The following is a 24536-nucleotide window of genomic DNA, read 5'->3' as shown; positions in this document are numbered from 1 at the left end:
GATGTGGTGGAGGTAGAACTGAGAAATGAGTGAGGTGCTGATACTGGGTTGGGAGAAGTGAGAGGGCAGTTTGTCACCTGAGCTGGTAAGGCAGAAAGGAGCCTTCAGCAGTCACCTGTTCGGTATGGGGGAGAAATTGTCCTCACTTTACCACTGGAGAGCTGTATTTGAGAAATTGTAATCACGTGTTGAGGAGGTATTGAATAAATAGATCCATTTGTGCAAGGCCTCTTGAATTTTAGAACTAATATTCAGAACTGCTGTGACAGTTTTCTTCTTGGCCACTACGTGTGCCCTCTCTGCTTTACTTTGCTTTGGCTACCTGATAAGCAGCAGATTGGCCATAACGATTTTGAGATCAGAATATTCTGTACACCAGCTGAAAGTCAGGTTTTGCAAAACACTTTTGGAGGTTCTGAAGCAGAAGATACTTCTGAACGTGTGGTTACACATATATGGCTTGAAAAAGTACAGATATGGCTTTTCCTACTCTTAAAACTGCCTCCTACCTCCCTCTTTAACCTTTTAAACTTTTTAGTAATTTTTTTCCTCCTGCCTTTTTTCTCTGACATGCTCACCTTCATGCTCTCATTTAAAAACTGCCAAGAAAAATAGCCTCTCAGGTTGTCTCTATTCAGGGGTAGAAAAAACACTTTCAGAGACTGAGATTAACATCATAGTTATTTCCAACCAATTTTATTTTGCTTTTAAGCTTCCACCTTTGAGGTGTTCTTGTATTGATGGGGAATTTGGTGACCACAAACTAACAGTGACACAAAATGCATTCAACTTTTGCCTTCAGATCCACCTCTACTGTGATGCTCATAATTCATTTTCTGTCTTCCCTGGGTGTAAACAAGCTTTTGATTACAGGGAAGATGAACAAACAGTGGCTCAGAGAGGGTGGGGGAAAGGCAACCGTTGGCATTTTTTAGCAAAGTTTTTATAAAGGAAGGTTTTGTTGTGAAACTTCAGCCTTGAATAAGTAATTCCTTCTGTAACTTAGTGATTGACCTTTGAAATTAGGTTTGCAGACTCTAATTTATCAACTACTTACATCAACTTAAAAGTGCTTAATTTAAGCATATATTTAAGCCTAGTTATTCACCTGTGGTTTTAGGAGTGATATTACATCCTATGTTTTCACAAAGACCACTAATCTTATTGATAATCTGAACTGAACCACAAAAGCTACTGTTTTATGATTTGCATTATCACTCTGTAGATGTAAAAGCAACAAACTTACAAGAAGGGCTTAGAAACATTTGAAGGGGAAGTGGGATGGGATGGATATTTTGTTTTATGACTGCTGAGCCTAAAGCCAGTATCATTCCCAGAAGCTATGATGACGGTTGAATGAGTGGATGTTAAACATCCTTTTCTTTATTTTTTCCTCAGGTTCTGCTGCTTTCATGTGCAGAAGGTTTAGAATGTGTCCCTGGATTCCAGCAAAAGGTTTATTATATTGAGCAGCCACTTGAATTCACAGAGGACCAGAGAGTTCTGAACCGTATGTTATCTTTATATATTATTATTATACAAAAATCAGAAATGCTTATATATTCATATCCCTTCTTCCATTTATCAGAAAGCTTTACTTTGTACATGAGATTTTGAATATTGCCACGATTTTAGGTTTCCTTGCATTAATCCAATAACTCTGACTACTCTGTTCCATGTATTAGAGATAGCAAGACACTATAGAGAATCATTTAGGACAATATGAACATTGTGGAACCTTGAAATCATCCACTTTCTCCTTAGAATCTTAAGCAAGCCTTAATTTCCCTCAGCATTTCACTAATCATTTATCTCTGCAACTCAGATGTAGAGGCTTATGTCCTAGAAGTTTCATTCAAAGCTGGTGCAAGTCCAAGTTTTACATGAAAATCAGAGGAGACTGGATGATGCTTGTGATTTTTTGCTGTTGCTGATAGTTACTAAATGTCACACCACTGAGATATTCAGTAATATTCCAATGACCAGGTGTCACATTATAAAATCCAATCTGGCACTGTAATATTGAAAGCATTAAACTGAAGGAGATTTAACTGTCTTTGAGTCCGGGTGTTAGTGCACTTTAGTATGCAAGTGTTACAATCTGTACATACAGTTGTGTGCCTTTGGGTCTTCAAGACTGTAAAACTAATATAGTACCTTATCCAACAGTTAGAGGATTTTGAAGACTTAAAAAATAAAAATGCTAAGTGCTGCCATTTTCATAACTTCTAGACATGCCATTTTTACATGTGGCACATTTTACTGATAGTTTCTTCTTCATGCTTGGTTGCTTGCTGTTGAACAAAGAATTTTTGCAGATATGCTGCATGAGACAGTAGTGCTTGGCATCTCTGTGCAATATTTAGATCCTACAGTGTGATACATGGGGATAGTTTGGAGAGACCAAAAAATGCAAACTGAGCTACTCACTAAATACACACATTTCCCATCTCTGTTTCCTCCAGGTACTTAATACATCTTGATGTATTTCCACTGTATGTTTGTTTCGGTGAGGGTTTAATATCTGTGCACACTTGTTTTAAAATAGCACTAACTTTTCAAACTGAAATTGCAAAATTAGTTGCCAGACTCTACTGAAGTGACTCTTATTTCAATGACTTCTCAACTGGAGTAATTCAGCTTTTAACAGGTGCTGAAAAGAACCTTTAGGATAACATTTTTAGTCTAATGATTTTGATAAGTTACTTAGTCTGAGTTACATTTTCAAAGGAAAAGTAGATAATAAGTAGTAATGCTATTCAGAGAAGTGAGGTTATTATTGCATTTAGAATAGAGATTTCAAACTCCTAATTTTTTTAAGGTAACTGTTTTCTTTTTAATTCTTTTATTAAAGAGTTGATGAACACATTCTTACATGGTTAAAAGGAAACATTCACAGAGTATAGGAAGTATAACAGATTGAATAAGAAGGCAAAGTTGAAGATATTCCTAATGGAAAGCAATATGAACAAGTTAGTGTTAAGCTGGATAAAAATAACTTTTGCTGTATTCTTTGGCTGCTTCTGAACTTTGAGGCTGTAGCAAGTCTGACCAGATCTGATTTGTGGTTGTCTTTCCAAATGCCTAGAGGATGAGCTGGTTAAGCCAAAGTCAACTGAGTTGCCCTGTGGTGACCCAGCCAATTGCACTGGTGCGAAACTAACGCAGTAATTAAGACCACCATCATTAATGCAAGGAGAAGGAAAGAGCAGGAAGAGACTTAGAAATGCCTGGAAACAATCTTCAGAATCAAATTATTTTAATCAGGAGATGCTAAATTGGCCTAATATGTAGTGTTTGATGAAAGCAGAGTGTCAATGCATGACTCTGGTTAATTCCATCACTTGTAAACAGTATGTCCTTCATGCAGAGTGTTAAACCTTTGCAGTTTCTTCATTTTAGCTGTCAATAGAATTGATATTTTTAATTGTCTGTTTGAATACACTTTGCACGTTCTTGCATCTTTTTATGCCTGTTGCCCAGGAGCAGTGGAATTTAGCAGTTGCATTGCAATGTAAGGCTTACCAGGGCTATGTAAATTAATAGAGCAAATATGCAAAGGAGGCTTGTAGCAGTGATTGCTTTTGTAGTTCTCTGTAAGCCAAGGAGCTCCTTAATTTTTTTCTGAAGTGCAATAGAACAGTCTTATTTTTCAATTTAAACACAGACCCACTGTACATCTCGTTGCTAGTATGTCCCTTGTAATTAAATATAGGTTATGGCTGGCTTTTATGTATTTATTACATATGGAAATTATATTTTACATTTACTGATGAGAAGAAGGAAGAGAAGCCCATACTAAGGGTACACAGTTGTATATGTCACCTTCAAAGCCTGGCCATGCTAATTGCATCAGTCTGGAAGTGTGTGCAAACCCTCCTCCCTGTTAGTGTCACTGCACTTCTGTTGCTATTTCTTAGCTTCTATGTCATTCTGCTCAGACTGAACTGCTTTTTTTGGGGGGTTTACCATTGCGTCAGACTTAACAGCAGCCTCCAGACTGGATCTGTTTTATTATCCTAATTTTGTTAATTTTTCCTAATTTTGACATTATTTTTTCTTATCAAATCCCTTCGTCTCATTATTTGTTTTCTATGACTGCAAACAGAATTGAGGATTGCTCTCCTAATCTGGGTCTGCCCACTTCTTCCTGGATGCAGTTTTCTTAAACCAGATGTTCCCTTGATATAGTGGGTGGAGGATTCATAGGGTCACTTCCTGGAAATACTAGAGGGTCTGTCCATGGATTTATTGTTTTAACAAGCATTGGCATTACTGAATTTTCCTTCCTGATACCTTTTTTTCAGATTGGACCTAGGACCATCTTCTGCAATCAGATAAAGGTTGCTACAGTCTTGATAAGCTCTTAATTGCCAACATTTAATGACAAGTTTTACACCTGTCTGAAACATTTCTCCATGAAATACTTCCCCATCAGCAAGCTTGTCTTTGGCAAGGCTGACAGATCACTGGTAGTGACAATGCTCTGTCATGCCAGGCTGATAGGAAGCTCCTAATCAGACTCATCAAATGTGGAAATGTAATTGTGTTCAATTAATCATGTTTGTACTTAACATACATGAGTCTTGGCTTTTGGGGATATTTTTAATTGACAATGAATCAAATAGTGCACTTGAAAAATCGAGGCAATTAACATAAAGGCGTTAGGTGATGTGTTGTGCATGCTAAACTGGGGAATACATTGCCACTGATCTAAATGTCAAAACAAAGGAAGTTTTGACCCTTACTTGAAGAGCTTTAATTTTGATGTTAATTAATGGCTGACCTCTTCTGTCTAATGTGATAGATTGCATGTTTCAGAGCTTAGGCTGCTTCAAGATCAGGGCTTTGTCTGCATTTGGGTGCTTTTTTTATTCTGTGGATTTTAACAAAGACTTTCCTATTCAACCGTATTGAAAATCTTTATTTACTCATATGATAGGAAATACATTAGTCTGCTTATCATTAATGCTTAAAGGCAGTTCTTCTGTTGTCTAGCAAAGCGGTAGCTTCCAACATGATTTCCTCTGTTCAAACTGAATAATACCCACAGAAATATCAGAGAAGACCATTCCTGCTATTAAAATAACACGTGTACGTGGATCACAGCACCCATCATGCTCACATCAAGACACTTTCTACTGATTCTCTGATGCCATGTGAGAATTTTGACTTATCACATCCACTCTTCCCACTGATTACCATGCCCCTGGACTGCAAGGATGGCTTCTTCCTGTGACTTTCATGCTATCACTATTACTGCTGTTACTCTCATTTATGCTGATCTATATAGTGTGTGTTATCTCACACACTTGATCCATCTCCACTTGCTTCACTTTTTCTGCAGCTTGTATAAAGCCAATGTGGCAGCCTAATTCAATATACCGCAATATGTCAAAATCTCTATGGAGATTTAACATGAGATTTATATGCCACTTTTAATTCTTCATGTTGAATGTTGTGGGGTTTGGGTAATTGAAACTACAGGTGGTAGTTGTAGCTTGTAAAAACTGTGTTTGAGTGAGGTAAGATTTTTTTTTTTTGCAGTGAAAACTGTCTACGTATTTGGTTAAGAGCGAGATAACTGGATTTTTTACCTACTCAGGTGTATATACCTGTAGTGTATCCATGTTGAAACGTAGCTGAGGTTTTAAAAACAAGTATTTCACTCATTTTTGAATTCTAGAAACATCTTAAAATTACTTTCATTTCACAGAAATCGCTATTGTAAGAAATGTGCCCCTTCAGAAAACGTTTGCCCGGTTCCTGTGTTGGAATTGGGGTAGCAGGTTCTACAGATTTCTACCCAGATAGCAGAATTATTTTTATACTCTATACCTTAATGTGCACATACCCATGTATAGAACTTGAAAACCAGAGCTTCAGTGCTAACACATGGAGACATGATTAAGATCAGGCATCTGAGACACTTATGCCATTTGGACAGAGATACTGGTCAGGATTTGAAGCCAGACATCAGGAATATCTCTTAATCATGCTATTCTCACTTAATTGGCTGTAGGAAGCAAAACTCATGTTACCAAATACTTGGGGTTATGCAGCATGGTTGTAAAATTGTGGAAGTAATTTTTTAAGTGAGAGACTAGGAACTTGACAACATGTTAATAGAGGCAGAGGGAGGGGAATCATCAAAGGGAGGATACTTTTGCACTTAAATACCTAAGGCATTGCTTTTTAATTGAAGTTTGATGCCTGACTCTCTCCCTCTGTGTAAAAGTTGTCTGCATATGTATTGCAAATATGTATTGTGACTAAGTGATATAGAACATCTCACATGTCTCTCGGAATAGATATATGCAGATTGATGTTGCAGCATAAGGGAATATCATATATTGTCTGTTAAACTGCTTTCACACATGATTAAAGCAAAGCAAAAGAGGAAAAAATGGTTGAGTGCCAGGTGGTCACAATTGCCTTCCAAACAGTGCATGTCAGCTTATTAACAGGACCTGAGGGGAAATGAGTTTAAAATAGATGGATTATTATGCATATACACTGAATTAAACTGGTTTTTGACAAGGTAGGATAACATCCTGGAAAACATCTTCAGGACTAAGTCAAAATCTCTCGGATGTACCAGATCTTCTAGAGTAATGAGCGGAAAGGTGTGGGTGAAACCTCCTCTTGACTGACGTCATGATTTAAAGGTGGAGGAAGTTAAGATTTAAACTAAAAGTTTCTTGTCTGGTTCAGAAAAGTCATGAAACCAAGGTTTAAAAAATGTGGCGGGGAAATTTGCAGTGACAGTACATGTTCTGTTAATTAGTGGGTCTGAATTTAGGAAGGTAAAAGTAGCAGATGACTTGGTTTGAGATTAGATTTTTTTCTGGTGACTTACCAGGAGCCATAATGTTTTACAGATATTACTTTTTTGAAATACTTGTAGACTTTGGTTGGCTGAAGCGTGCCAGCTGTTCTTTTAATAGTCTAAATCCATGACCAACTGCTCAGCATTAGCAGGATGGGTCTCTTGCTCAGTGCAGTGCAAACCCTGTATTAATAATGTCCCCAGGTACCTCAATGGAAGACTTCTCTCTTAGTTTCTAGTTAGCAATTCCAAAACAAAAGTCAGATTAACTAAGCTATTACTCCCTAACTGATCAACAGTGCAAGCCAAGACGCAAACTCATTCTCTGCAGGTGTATATACATCTGTCTTTTAAGAAAGTGTAGGTAGCTTAGTATTGGAACAACTGGGCAAGCAAATAGCCTGATGCTAATTGCTTATGTTTTGACCAAAGTTAACAGGGTCATCTTCCTGAGGAAAGGGGGGTTAGGGGCAGAGTTCTGGTTAAAGCTTAGGGCTGGGGTCATGCTGAAGAGGCTCCAGCATCAGCCCAGCTTTGTCAGGAGGAAGACATCTGCCAAACAGATGTAACACCTATTAGTATATACTGGGGTGTTAATGCATTTCTGTAGTACATGGCTTTGTATTTTCACAGACCTCATTTCTGACAGAACTTTTCATTTGAGGATCTTAGGAAAGCACCGTTCAAAAGAATTGTGGCTAGCTAACCTTTTCCATTACATTTCAAAGTGCAGTGTGGACATTTAGTGAGAACTAATGGCAATATGTGAGGTTAAATCTTCCTTTAAACACGGAATCTCATTTAATGATATCTTAAAGCACGCACGTTTTCTTGAAATTAGTTGTAGATGTAGTTCACAATTAATTCTTAGCTTTTAGGATTTCTCTCTGCTAATCCAAATCAAATTATAACTTTTGTAATGTAATTATTCTCACGTTTCAACTTGCAGGCTTTTTTCCCCCCTCTTTACTTATTTAAATCAGCCTTTCCTGGACAGAACAATCTGTCTATGCATCAGCTCTTGTCTGCTTTAATGGACACATTTCCCTTTTACACAGCTTTCTTGGGGCATGGGATCTCTCAGTTGCAATTTGAGACTAACTAATACTGGAGGTAAACTCATGAAGTCTTCCAGAAATTTATTAGATTGAGTGCCTTTTTTTTTTTTTCCTAGCTGTAGGCTAGCATTCCTCATCTTGCCTTATGTCTCTGGTCAGCTAATCTACCCAAACTCTTTCCTCTAGAGAAGGGAAAGAACAGGTAAATTTGTATTAACTGATTCTGAAAACCCTGGTCGTTTTGGCAGGACTTTGTGTATATTTGTATGCCTTGTACTTACCAGTTCTTGGGCAAACAAATAAAAGCTCTAGATAGTAGAGTAAGTGTATGTCATGTTCTGTGATGTGAATGTTAACCAAGATCTTTGTGATGTGCTTTTTTTAATCCCAGAAAAAAACATCAAACCTGCTGAATAGTAGGATTTGCTGAATTAAGAAAATGGTTAAAGAAAGCCTGCATGAAAGGCATTATCATTAACTAAAATCTGAAATTTCTTTACCAAAGAGTTATTTTTTTAAATGAGGTGAAAATAAAGTTGGGAGCCCTGGGAAAGCCTAAAAGACAATTCGTATAGTGACCTGGGATTTTGCTTTTTAGACAGGAGCTGCACTTTTGCAATACCAGCTTTGATTTCTTTTCTTTCTTTAAAAAATAACTAAAAAATACTCAGTGTAACCTTTTCTCATCTCAGCTGTGGAGAGAACTGAAGCAGAACTGAGGGGCCTTCAAAGAAGGCAGCAAAATGGAGGCAACACTGGAGTAGCTCAGGGTGGCTGGTAGCAAAGGAAATTTGATACTGAAGTTGTTGTCAGAATTGACACATCTTTGACAGTTGTGAAACAATTGCTAGCAAGTATCAGAACTTAAATGCAGCTAAAACCGAAGTAAGTAACAATGTAATTGATGCATGGAAACATTCTGGAGCCAGGGATTCAGGTTTATTTTACCAAAGGACAAATTGTAAATCTCCTGTCTCTTAGCAGTAGCAGTGTGAACATTTTGACTAGTCTAGTTTGTGCATAGACTGACTTGTCCTGTCTTAGAATTTCTGCTGGAATATTGAAAAGCAGGCTGTAGGAAATGGATGCATTTTTAATTTTACTTATGTTCTCTAACTGGAATATATTTAACTGTATTGATAAGAAACATCACGTAGATGAATTCAGGCATGTGGGTTTTATTTACCTTTTTTTGTGTGGCAGTGACCTAGTGGCAACAGAAATTGTGCTCTGGTTTGCTAGAAAACCAGATTGCCTGGTTACAAGTAGGACTCCTGCAGACTTTATTTAGCTGGAATTTTAATTACAGTGCCAGCTTTCAACACCTACAATAAAACAGTAGGGAGACCACTATAAATTGACCTTTATAAAACATTAATACCAACCTATAAAAAATTACTTCAATTTTTAAAGAATGAAATGCAAGGGGAGGATGAATTCAGGGAAATATGGAAATAGTGTGTGTGAATATAGCATTTTCACTTTTGGGGAAAAAAAAAAACAACAAACAACAAAAAAACAAACCAAAACAAAAACAACACAAAAATACTCTTTTGTGGACTCCAAGTGGTGTTGGTTTGTTCCCTGTATCCATCTTTTGGTCCTGATACAAAATTGCTGCACAGCTGGCACAAAACTCTTTTAATGTTTTTTACTGTGCCCTGAGGAAAGCAGTCCTGCTGTGAGGCTTAGAGTAAAGGATGCTATACAAACCATAAGAGAGATGTTGATGTCTAAAATCTAGCACCTGTTACTTTCCTTAGAAAAGGTCAATTCAGGAAACCTCAGGTGCCCACTCATCCCATCTGAATCTCTTCTTGTCACTCCTGTGTCTCCTCTCCCTTGCTGTTCTCCCTGGAGGGGAAGCACAGACAGTGCTCACAACAATCAACTCTTGTGCATTGCACCCTGAGCCAACTGTCCTTTCTCCTGGGAAAGCCACAAAGGAACTAGTTGGATGTTCTATGCCCGAGTTGCATAGGAATGTTAATGAAACAGCAGTGTTGGAGTGTGAAAGGGTCACAAATACCAATGCATTTAGGGTTAATTCTGGCTAAAATAGTCCCAAGTGTGTGGCAGCTCATGGTATTTTGTAGTTCTGTTGTCACAGGAAGGTGATTGGGTGTTCTCCATATCTTCCATTCTCTTTAATGCCATTCAAAGCATAGTTTAATCAATTTTGCACTTATCTTTTTTTTTTTGTGAAATTGAATTGAAACTGCAGCCGTAAGAATATTTTAAACAAACTGGTTTTTATGTCCTATAATAAAAATGGAATTTGCAGGTGTTTGAATGCCAAGGTTGTAAGTTGCCTTTATATGACCTGAAACGTTTTTGGTTTTGTTGCCTGTCACCTTTATTTTGCTGTCTGTTTGTTAGGTGAAACATGAAGTGTTTCACAACACACTGTATCATTCTATTATGGACAGCTGCTGATAGCAGGATGCACCTCTCTCTGGGATGCATAATGCTATGTGTCAGCTGTACTGGGGAAGAGAAAGAGTGTGCGTATCCATTTCTGAGAATGGAAAATTTCAGGACTCAAATTATCACCAACTCAATGGTCCATAGGCCTATTTTAGGGTTAAATGTTTCCTTGAAGAGCTGTCACACATGGGGAACCTATCTGTGGTTCTGGGGAGCAGCATGATTTCAATAATTGCTCTGTTTGCATTCATGGAGAGGCTTCCTCAAGTACATGGCAGCAGATTGCACACTGAAAGAGGAGCCAATGCTCAGCCAATGTTTGTTGAGCAAAGAATTCCTTTAGACTTGAAGGCCAGTCAGACCTGACAGAAGCATAAAGGAGTTTGCTTAATTCCTCTGTATAAATTTGTGTTAAACCATGATGCTGGATGCAACCAAATGATATGGAGGGTAGGAAGGCAACTAATAATATTGTGATCAGGGAGCCACTCACTGTGACTGAATGGAACACCATGAACTCAGATGCCTAAAAATGTGTTTAGTCATTTAGCTGCTGTTGCTTTGGAGTTTTTTGATGGTTTTCTGAGTTTTTAATTTTGGCTCTTCTAGACAAAAGTAGTATTAAGCCCGGTTTGTATTTGTGGAGAAGAAGCTCAAGTGTGCCATGAGAGAAAACAGTGATTTTACAATATATTTTAAGATTATTGAAAGCAGCATTGTGGGAGTTATACAGTGCAATTTGCAACCAGACAGCTCCCTTCATTTAAATTTTTACAAGTTAGATTTGTAACACAGGAAATAGCCTAAAATTATCTTCGATAATGGAGCTGATCAGTTCACTCTTCTGGTTAATAAAAAAATGCAATGCTCCAAGAATTCTGTAAGAGTTAGTGTTCTGAGAAATATTACATCTTATGCAGGTAGGCAGAAGCTTTTTGGCATAATGGAATATCAGCTTCTGTCAACTGTAAATCAAAATAAAAACTTTATTAAAAATATATTATTACTTCTGGCACTTTAGTCTTTGAGATGCTGTCTTTAATAGCTTCACCAATAAAATGAGAAGAAACTAAAGTATAGAAGCTTTAACACTTACATAATAAATCCATTAAGGCTTCTGGAAATATTAAGCATTGACTACTTACTACTGTTTTTATAAGTCAGTATCATTTCCCAGAATCACATGATACTAACTACAGTTAGTGCTGATAATTAATTGAAATGAAATTACTTGTAATTATGACTGCTGGACACATTTGACTTAACTCTTTCTAGCACCACAGTTTTGCTACATCATGACCTAAAGGCTGGGGTTTAAGCAGCACCTTAAATTAAGTTCCCTCCACATACTACATAGAGATTTGACTTGATTTCAGTGTTCCATATGCTTAAATTCTATTGGCTTCAGCACAAGTTTTTGCTTACTCAAGGTGTTTGCTCCTTGAGAAAGGCTTGTAAGGTGATTGGTAGCTATGCAGCCATGCAGAAGAAAAGACACAGAAGTTTTCTAGCAGGTGTTTTCTGTGCTGAGATGGATGATTTGGAGTGATTATGATCAGAACATAAATATAGCAAGAAGCTGAACTTTCACAATGAGTCCTGTGTCTGCTGAAGTTTGGTTTTCTTGATTAAGTCTGTGTCAAAATGCACATTCTTCCTAGCTGCAAGTGCTGCTGGATTTTAGGTAACTGAGGAAACAAATCTTGGCTGGTCTTTTTGTTCTCTTAATGACCTCTTAAGTATGAGTGAGCTATGGACAGGGATGAGCACTGATAAGAGATGGAGTAGCCTGGGCCAGCAGGCTCTGACAGCTTGGTGTAACAGCTGCTACTGACCCCATAAGAACTGATAGATTAAAAGGTTTAATAAAGATATACATATTTGTTAAGTAAGATTAAAGGCCAGGCTTAACACAACCAGATTGGAAATAGTAGGTTACAGGTAAAGATCATAAAGTTGTTTTCTCTCTATTTCTACTCTTAATACTGGTCTCTAAGGCCAGGTCTAGAACACAGTCTTCCTGTTAGAGCTGGGGTTTAAAAAACCTGGTAGCAGCCCCTGCTTTCAGTTTGTCCTCTGCAAAAGTATCTGTACGAGTTGGATAGAGAACTGCCAGTTGAGTAATGGTAAGAGTGCCAGGTCTGCTCAGGAAGAAATCTTGAGTGCTTGTTTCCATCAAGATTTCAGAAATACAAAGTGTCCACAAAGACCAACGAAAGAGCCAGTTTAGACCAAAAGAACGTGAGGAGGCACCTGGGCATGGCTCGCTTGGCATGGCCTGTGCAGGGCAGCCTGCTGGCTTGGGGAGGTGGGAGATGCAGAGTGTGATGGGGCACACTGAGCCAGATGCAGATGGGACTCACCTGGGTAGTTGGGCACTGCTGTGCAAGAGCAAGAGTGGCACCTCCTGCCTTTCTGGGTTCTTTGCAAACCTCTGCTTCTCTCCCTGTCCCCTCATTTCACTGGGACAGTCTTTGAGAGTCGTAGTGGCCGTCATTGAGATCTTACGTGCCACACGGTGTTTATTCATCTAAGCTTTCCTAAGAAGTGGGATCTGCATGTGCCATACACCCAGGAGGGTGCAATCTTTTAACTAGGCACATATGCCCCCACTTGGCCCTTCTGTTGCCTTCTCCTTCTGTTCAAACTGTTACACTTCAAAGGGATTAATTATGTGTAGATTAAATGAGTGACTCCATAGCCTGGTAGTTTGCCCATTTCCACACGAGAGGTTGTTGTTTCAGTCTCTGCTCACCTGAGTGCTTATACTTCTTTAAATACTTTAAAAAAACCCAACAAAAAAAAAACAGGAGAAGCATTAGTGATTTTAAAATAAGAATTTCTATAGGTTTTTTAATAAGTATTCAGAGAGCTGGAACTGGAACCTGCTCGTGATACGTGCAGGAGAATATTTGAATATAATGATTTCAAAGTATGTAGAAACACTTCAAGATCAATTTCAGCAGGATGCAGAGAAAAAATTGCCTCGTTCTCTGGATTTTCAAGCCACAGTAGAGTATAATTCCTGTGCTTTGCTGGTTTTTGTGGTGTTTGTAGGGGTTTTTTTGTTTTGTTTTGTTTTCTTCCTGCAATGATTAATGGGATACAACCAAAGGGGCTGACACAACTTGCTGGTTGGTTAGGAGAGTCTTTTAAGAAGTAGAGGATCCTGTGTAGGCTCTAGTAGTTTGAGCAAGCAAAGCAGTTGAGCTGGAGCCTTCCAGATCATGGTGGAATACTGGAGCTGCTGAGTACACAAAGAGCATCGCAGCTCTTCCTTCTCCACCTTACAGTTTTACAATTCTGGCACGTGTTTTTCCTGCATTTGTTAGAAATTCAGCCTCTGTCCAGAGGGATGTTTTTTTGTTGTTGTTTTTTTTCTCTCCTCCTTCATTTTGGCAAGAAAATGGTTTTTCTTTTGAACTTTATTCTGGTGGAACCTTTTCCCTCAACACGTTTTGCTTGGCAGCTGAACCAAAAATATTTTGCAGAAATTATTTGCACAGCTCTAATGGTGTCAGTAAATTGATTTTTGTAGAACACAAGACTGCATTTCCTCTCTGGAATGCCCTAAAGTGATCATCATTAATGACAAACGACAGCAGAAATTTTGCAGAGAAATTAATGACTTAAATGATGCTGTGAAATGAGCAAAGCAACATGGATACTGAACATCTCTTCCTTTGTGCATCATCTACTACTTGTTCATTAATAGATTATAGGAGAGATGTGCTAATTAATTTGCCTGCTAGCTTACTCTATTAAGAGCAGTATTATGAAAAGCAAAGATTATGTAGCTGAGTTACCTGGGCCTGATGTCCTGCATGCCAGTAGGAGACATGAAGGGTTGATATCTCACTGTTTTTTTCAGAACAAAACCAAAGACCTCAAATCAAAGCAATAGTGGTTGATTTCCATGAGATCAATGGATTTAGCAAGCATATACTTCCTCAGCTGTATTTATTTCAGAGACTTCATAAGGGAAAACAATGGAGAAATATTCCCTTGAAAGATGGGAATGTAGCAAGGATGAACAAATTAGCTTTAAAGAAGAATTTTTGAATAGCAGAGTCTCATTTGCTTCTAATAAATTAACCTGATCTTAAAGCTCCTTGTCTGCCATGCTGAAACTAGCAATGGCATTTGACAATTCTTCTGTCAAAACTGAGCTCTGCGAAGTCTGATGTTCAGTTGTGAATCCAAGCACAGTGTTCTGTGTACTTGCATCCCAATTTTCTGCTAAAAAAATCTAATTGGAAAGATTATGGAAATGGAAATAAAATGAGGGGAAATACATTTTTTTTTTTTTCCCCTGAAGAAAAATAGAAATATAATTGACTATTTTGATCTGAAGCTTCCTAAGTTTTGGTAGAAAACTCCCATGGTATACTCATGAAATCTTAGGGGAGTTATAAAAAGTGCTGAACACTGATATGTGAATGCTATTTGCAGCTGACTTTATACAGTTCAGTTTTACCTTTGAAAGCAAAATCAATTTCAGATTAACTTTGACAAGGAGGTGTTGAGGTGTGCGAGTCAGCACTTACTCAGATACGTCTGTCAGCCTGTTGGGAAGACAAAAGAATTGTGATGGATATTATCAATAACAGTGCTAGCCTGAATGTAAAATTGGCAAACGAAGTTAAGAAACACTTTCTTGCCTTGTCCTGGCACGCTTGATACAGAACTAGATTTTAAGTTAATATTAGTGCATAAAGCTGAAATCTATCTTGAGATTTAGAAGCTTTTCCCTTCCCACCTCCTTTTGCAAAATAATGCTGTTATTGCTTTCACTGTGTTATAGGTTCCATTTTGAAATCTGGAGCAGGCTTTTTGTAGCCTGAAACAGTGTGTTTGGTGGAAGTCAGTACAGCACGATGGAAGCGATGAGGGATTTCACTCTTTTTATCCACAATCTTTGAGCTGTATTTAATAACCCTTTATAATAATTTTTCCACTGTACTGAATTACGCATTGATTCTTTTTTTACAGTAGCTTCATTGCAGAATTCCAGAAGGAAAATAGGTTTTTAGATGACAACCTAAAGCCCTTTACAGTTTTGAATATAGTATTACATATAATTCTGTGAAGACCTAATCGTTCATTGTTTGATTTCAATGAAACAACTCTCTTTGACTTTAGTGAGAGCTGGCTGAAATGGATTGAACTATTGCCATGCTATTGAAAGTACAATAAGCATTTTGATTCAATTTTCAATCTCTCTTATGGTCCTATATTTTAGCTCTGCTATGCATGAGGTCCTGCTACATCTAGCAGTAAGTAGGGTGCTGCAGTCCCTGACTGTAGCTTTCTGGGAGACACTTGGAGAGTTTACTTTAAAAGTAAAAATTAGTGACATTTTATAAAATTGTAAATGTTGTTGATGAGCCTGTTGCAGATATTGTGTGTTACAGAGGAGGAAATCTTGGGAGATGGGTTTGTGGTTCTGGTTGCACAAGCTCCTTTAGCTGAAGTTCCAGAGGTTAATGGCTCTGTGGCATGCAAAGGTCTCTGATCATTGGTTTTTAGTGGCTGCTGTTATAGAAAGTAAGAGTGGCATTTAAGGGAGAAAAAGCACCTTATTAAAGTTAATGTCTTTGATTTGCTTCAAATCATCTGTAATCCATGTGGACCTGTCATAATTTATACCTTGCTTGGTCAGAGCAATAAGTCTAAAACTGTCAAGTAATCTGCATCAATGCTTGTGCACAAGAGAAATTACATGAACTGCTTGCTAAAGTTGGTGTCATGGTATTTATCTCTTGTTGCTTAGAAGGTTACCCTCAGCTTAACTGGTGTGTCTCATTATTGGTATTGCAAGGAAAAATGGGATTAAATACTATGAGAGAAAGATAAGGGTGTTTTTTCTTCATAAGATAAATAAAAATCAATTTGTTTGTTTCTACACATGATAAATGTCATTAGGTTTTTCAGTTTTTCCCATCTGCCCAAAGACTTGAGCCTCCTGAGGATAATCTTAATAGGATAAAGTGGCTTTTGAAAGACAATTAGCAAGATTCCTGTGCACTGGTTGATGCATGTACTATGCTGAAGCCCCTCCTGATTAATGCACATCTTAATTATATTTCTTGGGATTTATTTACTCATTTCATGCCTTTAACCCTGATCTGCAATTTAAAAAAAAAAACTATTGCTGCCTTTCAGCACCACAAATAGCTGGACTTCAACCTGTTGCTCTTGCAAGCAGGCTGGACACTTGTGCACCTCTGCTGGCCTGGAGCAGGGGTTTTGAGTGCCCACAGTCCAGGGTTATTTTTCACCAATATGGATGAACTAATGAACTTGTTTCAGTTTTGAAGTAGTTTGTGGTAGGTTTCTCTTAAGTAGACACACATTTTATTTTATTTTTTTCAACAGAGGGGAAAGAGTTATATAGCACTCTGAATATGTATCTGAAGGTGCATTGAACTGGGATCCCTGGTAATCAAAATACAAAGTTCACTAGTTGGTATTAGATTTTCATAAGAATGAGATGGAGCTGCCACAGATGGACTGTATAGCAATGAGCAGTGAGCTTCAATCACAGCAATTACAGTGTCTGATACAATACCAATAATTAACATTGTAAAGATGCTTATGTAAGATAGGTCCAGCAGGGAAGACACTGGTCTTTTTAGGAAGAGATTCAGCACCTTGTGTCAGCTCTCTTGATTTTCTTCTGGAGGAATCATGATTTATTGGAGATGTACAACTCCCAGTGTAACTTTTAAAGTTCAGTAAAAAGCCCTTCTTTCTGATAATGTGACTTATGTGTTATCCCCAGGAAAATTATTTTTTTTTTCTCTGTCTTTCCTGTAATGGAAATTTCAGGATTTGTCACTCCTTACTTGGTCTTCTTCTACAGCCAAATTTTGAGAATTCCAGGAAAAAACAGGACCCTGTTTATCTTCCAGCAGATACTGTTAAGATATATTCAATTAATAATGCTCCTTCAGTACTGTAGCTTCTCTGTTGAGGAAGACTCTACCTTTGGGAGGCCTTTGAATTTGTTTCATGTGCTTGAGTATCTTTTGTGAGCTTCACTTCTTTCTTTTATGTTTATTTTAGTCTTTGGAAATCAGTACAGTGGAGAAAGATAGGTCTCTGCCACCCACCTGCTTCCTCAAGCTCAAATGCTCCAAGCACCAGCCCACCTACAAACCAGAAATAAGCAAACAAACAGATCTGACCAGAAGGTTTCAGGAAACAGAATGTCTCTTGTTCTAAATGAGATGCAGAACCTATCTGAAAACAGCCTGTTTGGGGGGGCAGAGAGAGGGGAAGTCCATGATTGAAATTGCATCCTATTTACACCACATACAGAAGCATCCTGTAGCTGGTAAAAAGTTCCAACTGCTAAATGAAATATGACCTCTGAGGCAGGGAATATCTTCCTACATCTGTTTTCAGTTAGTGAAAATCTTAGTAGATCACTGCTGGAAATAAATAGAGATAAATATATTTTCTTGGCTCTTTATAGTACTTCAAAAAATGTTGAAAATATTAAAAGAATTCAATATGCTCTTGAAAGATAAACATGGATAAGGTATTCCAGCCTTGAGAGTTTTGAGTTGGGAGGCTTCTCAGGGCTGTTTGAGGGCACTGTCTTTTACATAGGCTGTTGTTGCCAAGCTGGGAACCCGAATGCTGAAGAGACCTCTACACCCAGATGGTCACCTTGAGCCCATCATACTAAAATATTATGGGTCAGACCTGAACTGGATGGAATCGTTGTCAGCACCTGTTCCCTTTCTCCTCTATGGGCTCCCTCAAAATCTTCACAGCGTTTTCCACCTGGACTTGCTTTTATTTAGCTGGTTTCTCTGTGCATTGATTTAAGCTCTCAACTAACTTACAGGCAGCATTCATAGAGCACAGCGTGTACATTGTGAGGATAGGAGACAGCAATTCACAAAGTCGTCTCCATGTTACTCATTAATACACTACAGCAAGGTCTATACTAGTAAATTGAACATGCCTGGGACTGCCCGGTAGCTGTGGGGCCCGGGGCACTGAACTGCCTGCATTCACACCATTGAATTCTCCTGCTCTCAAAACCAGGGTGGCTGCCATGCAAACTGTCCACTGTGCATGATCCCTGACCCATGCACACTCTCAAACTAGGTCTGAGGATACATGCAGTTAGACTGCAACAGGGAGCACAAACAGAAACCAGGAGCTGCACTAAGTGGCATTGTGAGTTTGGGTGTAGCTCTGAACAGCATTTGTCAGATACGGTGGTTTTCTATTGAGGATTCAGTATTTAGGAAAAATTTAAGAGCAGTAAGAGCTGGAAAGAAATGCATAGAACCATTGGAAATGCATGTGATTATGAAGCTGAGACACTAGAAAAATCACTGCTTATCCTTGGTCCTGCTTTATTGCACAATGTACATATGTACTTCCAGTTAAGTCCCTGAGACTGCTGGCAAACTTATGCAAGTACTTGTGAGGAAAACATATGCTTGTGTGGAATGCTGACTGCAAGTTTAGCTAACGATCTATTCAGCTCTGGGTACCATACATAGATCATGAAACATTTACTTTGAATAATGAACTGTTTTGTAGCTTGGGTTATTTCAATGTCTTTGTTTCTTTTTGTTCTTTTTAAATCCTACTCAGTCATATTGACAAACATGCCTTTTTGCTCTCCTCTTAGAGAAAGTTGCAGCTGCAAAGGTTCCTTGAGTTATGTCAATCATGTGCAGATGTTCTTCTGAAAGCAAAAATTAAATAGACTTTCTGATGCCAATAAATTACAGAAAAATGTTAGATACACTCTTATCTCTCAAAAATGTGTGCTGTGGCCACAATGCTTCAAATACTGCTAATATAGTGGTGACCTTTTAAAAGAAAACACATTATCCTGTATCTGTCTTCATATTCTAACTGTGGAATGCTGGTATACAAAAGTCAAGCTATTAAGCAGTGGGAGAAATGGATTGAAAATAACATGTTTTGTTTTTGTCTGATACTGCTGCTCTGTACATTCTTCTCTTTTTGCCATGTTGAGTCATGCTCTTCTTGAAATCTTAAAACATGGAATTAGATAAAACACAAGGTAGTATTTTGGAAAGTAAAGTCTACTGAGTTTTGCTGAATTGGGTCAAAATCCAAATGACCAAAAGCTATTGTTCAATAGCAAAACTGAGCAGAACTGCAGAGGGAGATAAGCATGGTCCTCTTGCAAACTCCTCATGGTCAGAGCATTAAGAATGAGGAACAAATATCAGTCTAGAGATCCCTTGTGCAGAACTAAGGAGGCTTCAGTTTGTTCCCCAGTAGCCATGGATTTTATGTGGATGGGTCCTTTTGAGCCAAGATCCTCAAAAGATCTTAAAGTACTTTTGATGATCTGTGCCTAGTTATCAATCTTTCTGTCCATCACATAAATGTGGAGTCAGAACTCTGTCTTTGCAAGTGTGTTCTGTGGCTGATGAAACTCACATTTGCAAGCTATTCAGGTTCTATGATGGGAAGGCTAAAGAAGAATATTAAATACCTGTAGGTGTTGAGTAGATTCCAGTCACGTTCCAGATATTAGCTGAAGAGGTAGGACTCAATTCCTAGGGCCATCATTCTGATGCCTCTCTAACCAGTTTATTCATTTGGGATTTTTTTTTTCCATTTTCTTTATCTCTGCAGAATAAAAAAAGAAGCTTCCTTCTATTTGGATATCTGTTTCCTGTTAGGGTGAGTTCAGAGAAACAGACTTTGTCCAAAGTGTGAGCTTTGAGAAGCTCTGTTTAAGAGAAGATGCCTATGCTACCTGGCATGGCCATGATTTAATTGTAAGCCAGCTGATGAGCAGGCCTTGCTAGCTGTGAGCAGCCCCTCATGTGTTGTCATGCTGTTTGCAATGTGGCTCTGAGGCAGCACAGGTAATGTAAGATTGTGTTGATGTAGGGAGTTAAATAAACACCTTGTGCTGTTCTAATTTTCCTGATTATCCCAGTTTATAAACAGCTAGCTGGTAGCCTGTCAATCAGCTTCTACTCTGATGCTACCATTACATAGAGAATCATTAAAAACAGACTAAAAAAAGTTTCAAGACTGGTATCAGGTAAGTTAAAAGGTTCTGCAACATTGTGTTTATCTCTTAGCAAGATAAAGATTTTTTAGAAGGCCTTTCAACTTAGAGGATCAAAGGGAGCATTTTGTTTTGTAATGTATGCCCATCGCTGCATACTTTATTTCAATTTAATTGCCATTCTTGTTGACGATTAACAAAACCCACCAGATCCTGCAAAGATCACAGAATCACAGAATCTTAGGGGCTGGAAGGGACCTGGAAAGATCATCTAGTCCAACCCCGCTGCCAGAGCAGGATCACCCAGAGCACATCACACAGGAACATGTCCAGGCGGGTTTTGAATGTCTCCAGTGAAGGAGACTCCACAGCCCCTCTGGGCAGGATAACATTAATTTATGAGAAACAGACAATATTTTGTGAAATATATTACTGAATATAAATAATTCAGTCTTTGAAGACTTAGACGGAAGTCATGCTTAGAATATTATTTGTTCTTCCCTCCCAGTACACACTATTAGCAGCAGAGCTGTGCCACTGTAGTCAGGAGTTGTTGAATTGGCTGTTTTGAGAATGGGCCCCTTTCTTGGGCTGCTCCCTTACAGAGTCCCCTGGTCTCTCAGCTCAGTCTGCCTGGAGGAGAACTAATTTGAAATTACTCTTCCTAGGGCCCTTTTCAAACAGCCTCTCAAGTCTCCTGAATATGAACTCTTCATTTTAAAATACAAATGAAGCAACCCAGCATCATTTAAATCTCATTGGCCTGGTAGTTCAATAGATTCCAAGGTAGCTGGTAGTGAGACCAAATACACTGGTTGTATTAACAACATTTCATGGCAAAGCTATTGTTTTTGTGCCTGGCAGTTGATGTGAGCGTGTTCGGCAATGCCAGCACATGCCAGGCATGTCTGGTGGGTTTAAAAGGGAGGACCAACAATACTCACACTCTCAACAGTCAGAGCTACTGCAGGTAGGCAAAGCAGTTGATCACTGCCTGGCAAGTATATTTTTGCATTTGAGTGGCATTACTGAAGAACCATTAACTTAACTTGCCTGGGCTACAGCACATGCACAGCAGCTCTTTTACCTGTATATTGAGTAAATCCCTGTAGAAATTGTTTTTTCTTACACTGATTTGTTTGCAAGGTTAAGGCTACTCCATTTGAATTAGCTCCAGTATAGAACCAGTTTAATGAACACCAAAACCCACTTGTTTAATTATTATTTAAATGTTCTTTCCCCTTTCAGGGGTCTGTTCTGCAGTTCTCAAAAGTCAGCCTTTTCCCAGAGAATTTCCCATTGTTACATTGTATGAACTCAGCAATGTCAGTTTCTAAACTAGTGCTTATTTTGTAATCCTGGAAAATGAAAGTCATCTTATGTGGATGACTGCAATGTTTATATCTGTGCATTCTTCATTAATTTAGGCTGTAAAATTGTCTTCTGATAACTTGCTTTTAGGAATCTTAGTACAAGATAAGCTGCTATTGCTGTTTTAACTGTTTTTTAATCAAAAAGCCTATTTGGTGTGTGTTTGCAAATTGAGTATGTTTGCAAATTGAGTACAGAAAGGTTCAGTATTTTATCTCCATTTGAAACTCAGAAGAACTAAATCAAGTTTCAAAATGTCCATTTGTTTTATGACTTCTGCTAGATCTTTACCATCTGTGGCAACACTGGGCATCTGCGAGTGTGAAGATACAGACTCAAGGTCAGCAAAACTGAAGACAAAGATTTTGTAACAGGGAAGAACTGCTGACATGGTTGGAAGTGGTGGGACATGTTATAAAATTTCAAAGTCTCTAAGAATGTTTTTACTCATTTTTATTTTATTTTGAAGCAAGAGTCATCATCTTTCAGGCTAAACCAGAGTTCTTCTAGAGCCTAATGTTGAAAGTGTTGGGCATTTTAAGGGAGAAAAATTTGACTAAGCAGAAGCTCATAGATGTGTTTGTAGTCCAGATAGATTTTTCTATCAATGCTGTATCTCTTGTGCACCTACTTAATTATTTAATCATTTATCTTCATTCAAAGTACTAAGTTGGTTATGGAAAACTCTTTGTGCATATTAGGCGATGTTATTTTTATGTATGCTGTAAACAGAGAGTTACTTTTGTCTCTGAAAGAATAATTTACTTCCCTCTGTCTTCCTCATGTGCATTTATAGGAATCCTGGATTATAAATTTTGAAATTTCAGATCATGTTGCCTTCCCAGAGTCCATGAATATTATTGCTTTAAAAGAAAAAGGAAGCCAAACACACTAACAAACATCAACATTTAAAGTTTTGTTGGCAAAAAATTCTGTAAAGTATCCCTAAACTATTCATGATTATAGCCTGTAATTATTAATCTCTTTTAATGGACTTAACATATGTGGAAAGTTAGGTGTAGGTAAAGGTTGCCTAAACAATTGTGATCAACTTATTAATTTTAATTTCTCACATCTGAGATTTTAATTGGTGTTGTCTGTATATTTGAGTGTACATTTTATTTTATCTTAAACATCAAACACCAAATCAGAGTAAAATACTCTTCAGCTCCAAAAGGAAAACAGGTATTTTTATATGCAGCAGAAATAAAAATCCCCATTTACATTCTATAAAAACAAGTCTTCTGCCATGTACAGTTCAACTAGTGTAGGAGCACAGCTGAAATTCAGTAACACAGTATTGCTCATTGTTAAATGTTTTTATTTGGGTAAAAGCTGGTTTTAATTTGGTGGGGGTAGAGGACTTTGTTTCAATAAATCAAATGATAAAATGGTGTGAGTTTGTGGCCTGCTTTGTCAGGCAGTGTGGATATAGCCTTCAATACTTTATAATCAAGTGTAGGTAAAAGCTGTTTGTTTTTTTTCTATGTGCTAAATTATTTGATTTCAGTACACTGTGATTGCAAAATGCTAGAAATTTCTCTGTATTAAATTAAAAGTAAATTATTCCAATAAACCCCACAAAATGCTAAAAGTAATTTTACATGAAAACTCAGCTTTTTTCCCCCCCGTAAAAATGTTCTGTAATTGCATAGTTGCATCCTAATTGCCAGTGGGACCTTCTGTTTTATTTTGAGAGCTCAGTGAAATAAGTGTCCATGAAATTACTTTGTATCTTAGATGCCTTTTAGAAGGTTGTAGAAAAAAAATAAGTTGCCTTCGCATTGCTGTGAAATCATTCTAAATAATTGCACTAAATTTTATTAAAAAGCTCCAGGACAGAGGACACTGAGCATAAGGATAAAGGTCATATATAATTTTTCCACTGCAATTCAAGTGAGGCAATTTGACATTGCACAGTCAACTGAAAGGCATCTTCTGCAGTGGAATAGTTGGAGGGTGAATAAGACCACTTAAGCTGCTTGTTCCAAGTCAGACTTCAAATACTTTGTCTAGAGGGACTGTTTGTCCCTCCTTCTACTGAAGTATCTGGCAACTGGCATGGAAGATGATAAAAAGAAGCACTGCAGTTTGTACTAATGGAGAGATGTGCTCTATTTATGAAACTGCTTTGGAAACAGGTGCTGAATGACTTGCTCTAGACTGGACCAGTGAGACATCCACTGCTCCCATGCAGGGAGCTTGGCATGTCATTTGTCTGTTTGTAGTTTTCCCAGCACGTGCCAGAATTGGCGGTGATGAGTGCTTTAGGCTTCCACCTGCATTGCTGAGAAAGGAGGTGTGTACCCTCCAGCAGGGTAATCTGCATGGGACTGCAGAAAGAGAACAGGCAATGCAAGACTTGGTAAGCGCCAAGAAGTCAGGCAGCAATTCAATGCCTCTTTGACTACTTTTCTTGAGAAATCATTTTGCTTTGGAGACACAGCCTTCTGGCTGTGCAGTGTGTCAAGCCTAGTGGCAGAAACCTGTCCAGCACAATCCTCTGCCAAGCAGAAGGAATAGGTTGAACGTGCAAATAAAACAACACCTAGAAGCAAAGCAAACAAGCTGTGTGCTGACTTATGGATATCTGAGGTTATTGGATTGCAAGACAACTGACTATATCTGCAAGAGCAGTGGAACTGCTGCTAGATCATGCCCTCCTTTAGACCTGGAAAGGACAGAGGGTGATGCAAGTAATGCGCTCTTTCTCTTTCTCTGAAGCAAAAGGAAGGAGTCTAAGAAACAGTATTGCCTGGAATACCTCAGATCATTAGAATAGCTGACAGCTTCTGGGGTATTGTCTCGGCATTTGGGGGAG

The 24536-nt window shown here is 38.2% G+C and overlaps 1 protein-coding gene across 2 annotated transcripts in view; it reads left to right on the top strand.

The window, feature by feature from the left end:
• CDH13 (cadherin 13) overlaps window positions 1–24536 on the top strand; it is a 424829-nt gene that overhangs the window by 81694 nt on the left and 318599 nt on the right. For both annotated transcript variants that reach the window (XM_051629562.1, XM_051629561.1), the window contains exon 2: window positions 1399–1510. In XM_051629562.1, the coding sequence (XP_051485522.1) occupies window positions 1399–1510 (112 nt within the window). The remainder of the gene's footprint in view (window positions 1–1398; window positions 1511–24536) is intronic.

The sequence above is a fragment of the Apus apus genome, chromosome 11 (assembly GCF_020740795.1).
Source record: "Apus apus isolate bApuApu2 chromosome 11, bApuApu2.pri.cur, whole genome shotgun sequence".
In the NCBI taxonomy this organism is placed as follows: Eukaryota; Metazoa; Chordata; class Aves; order Apodiformes; family Apodidae; genus Apus; species Apus apus.
The sequence above is the reverse complement of the archived record's forward strand: the minus strand, read 5'-3'. Positions and strand labels throughout refer to the sequence as shown.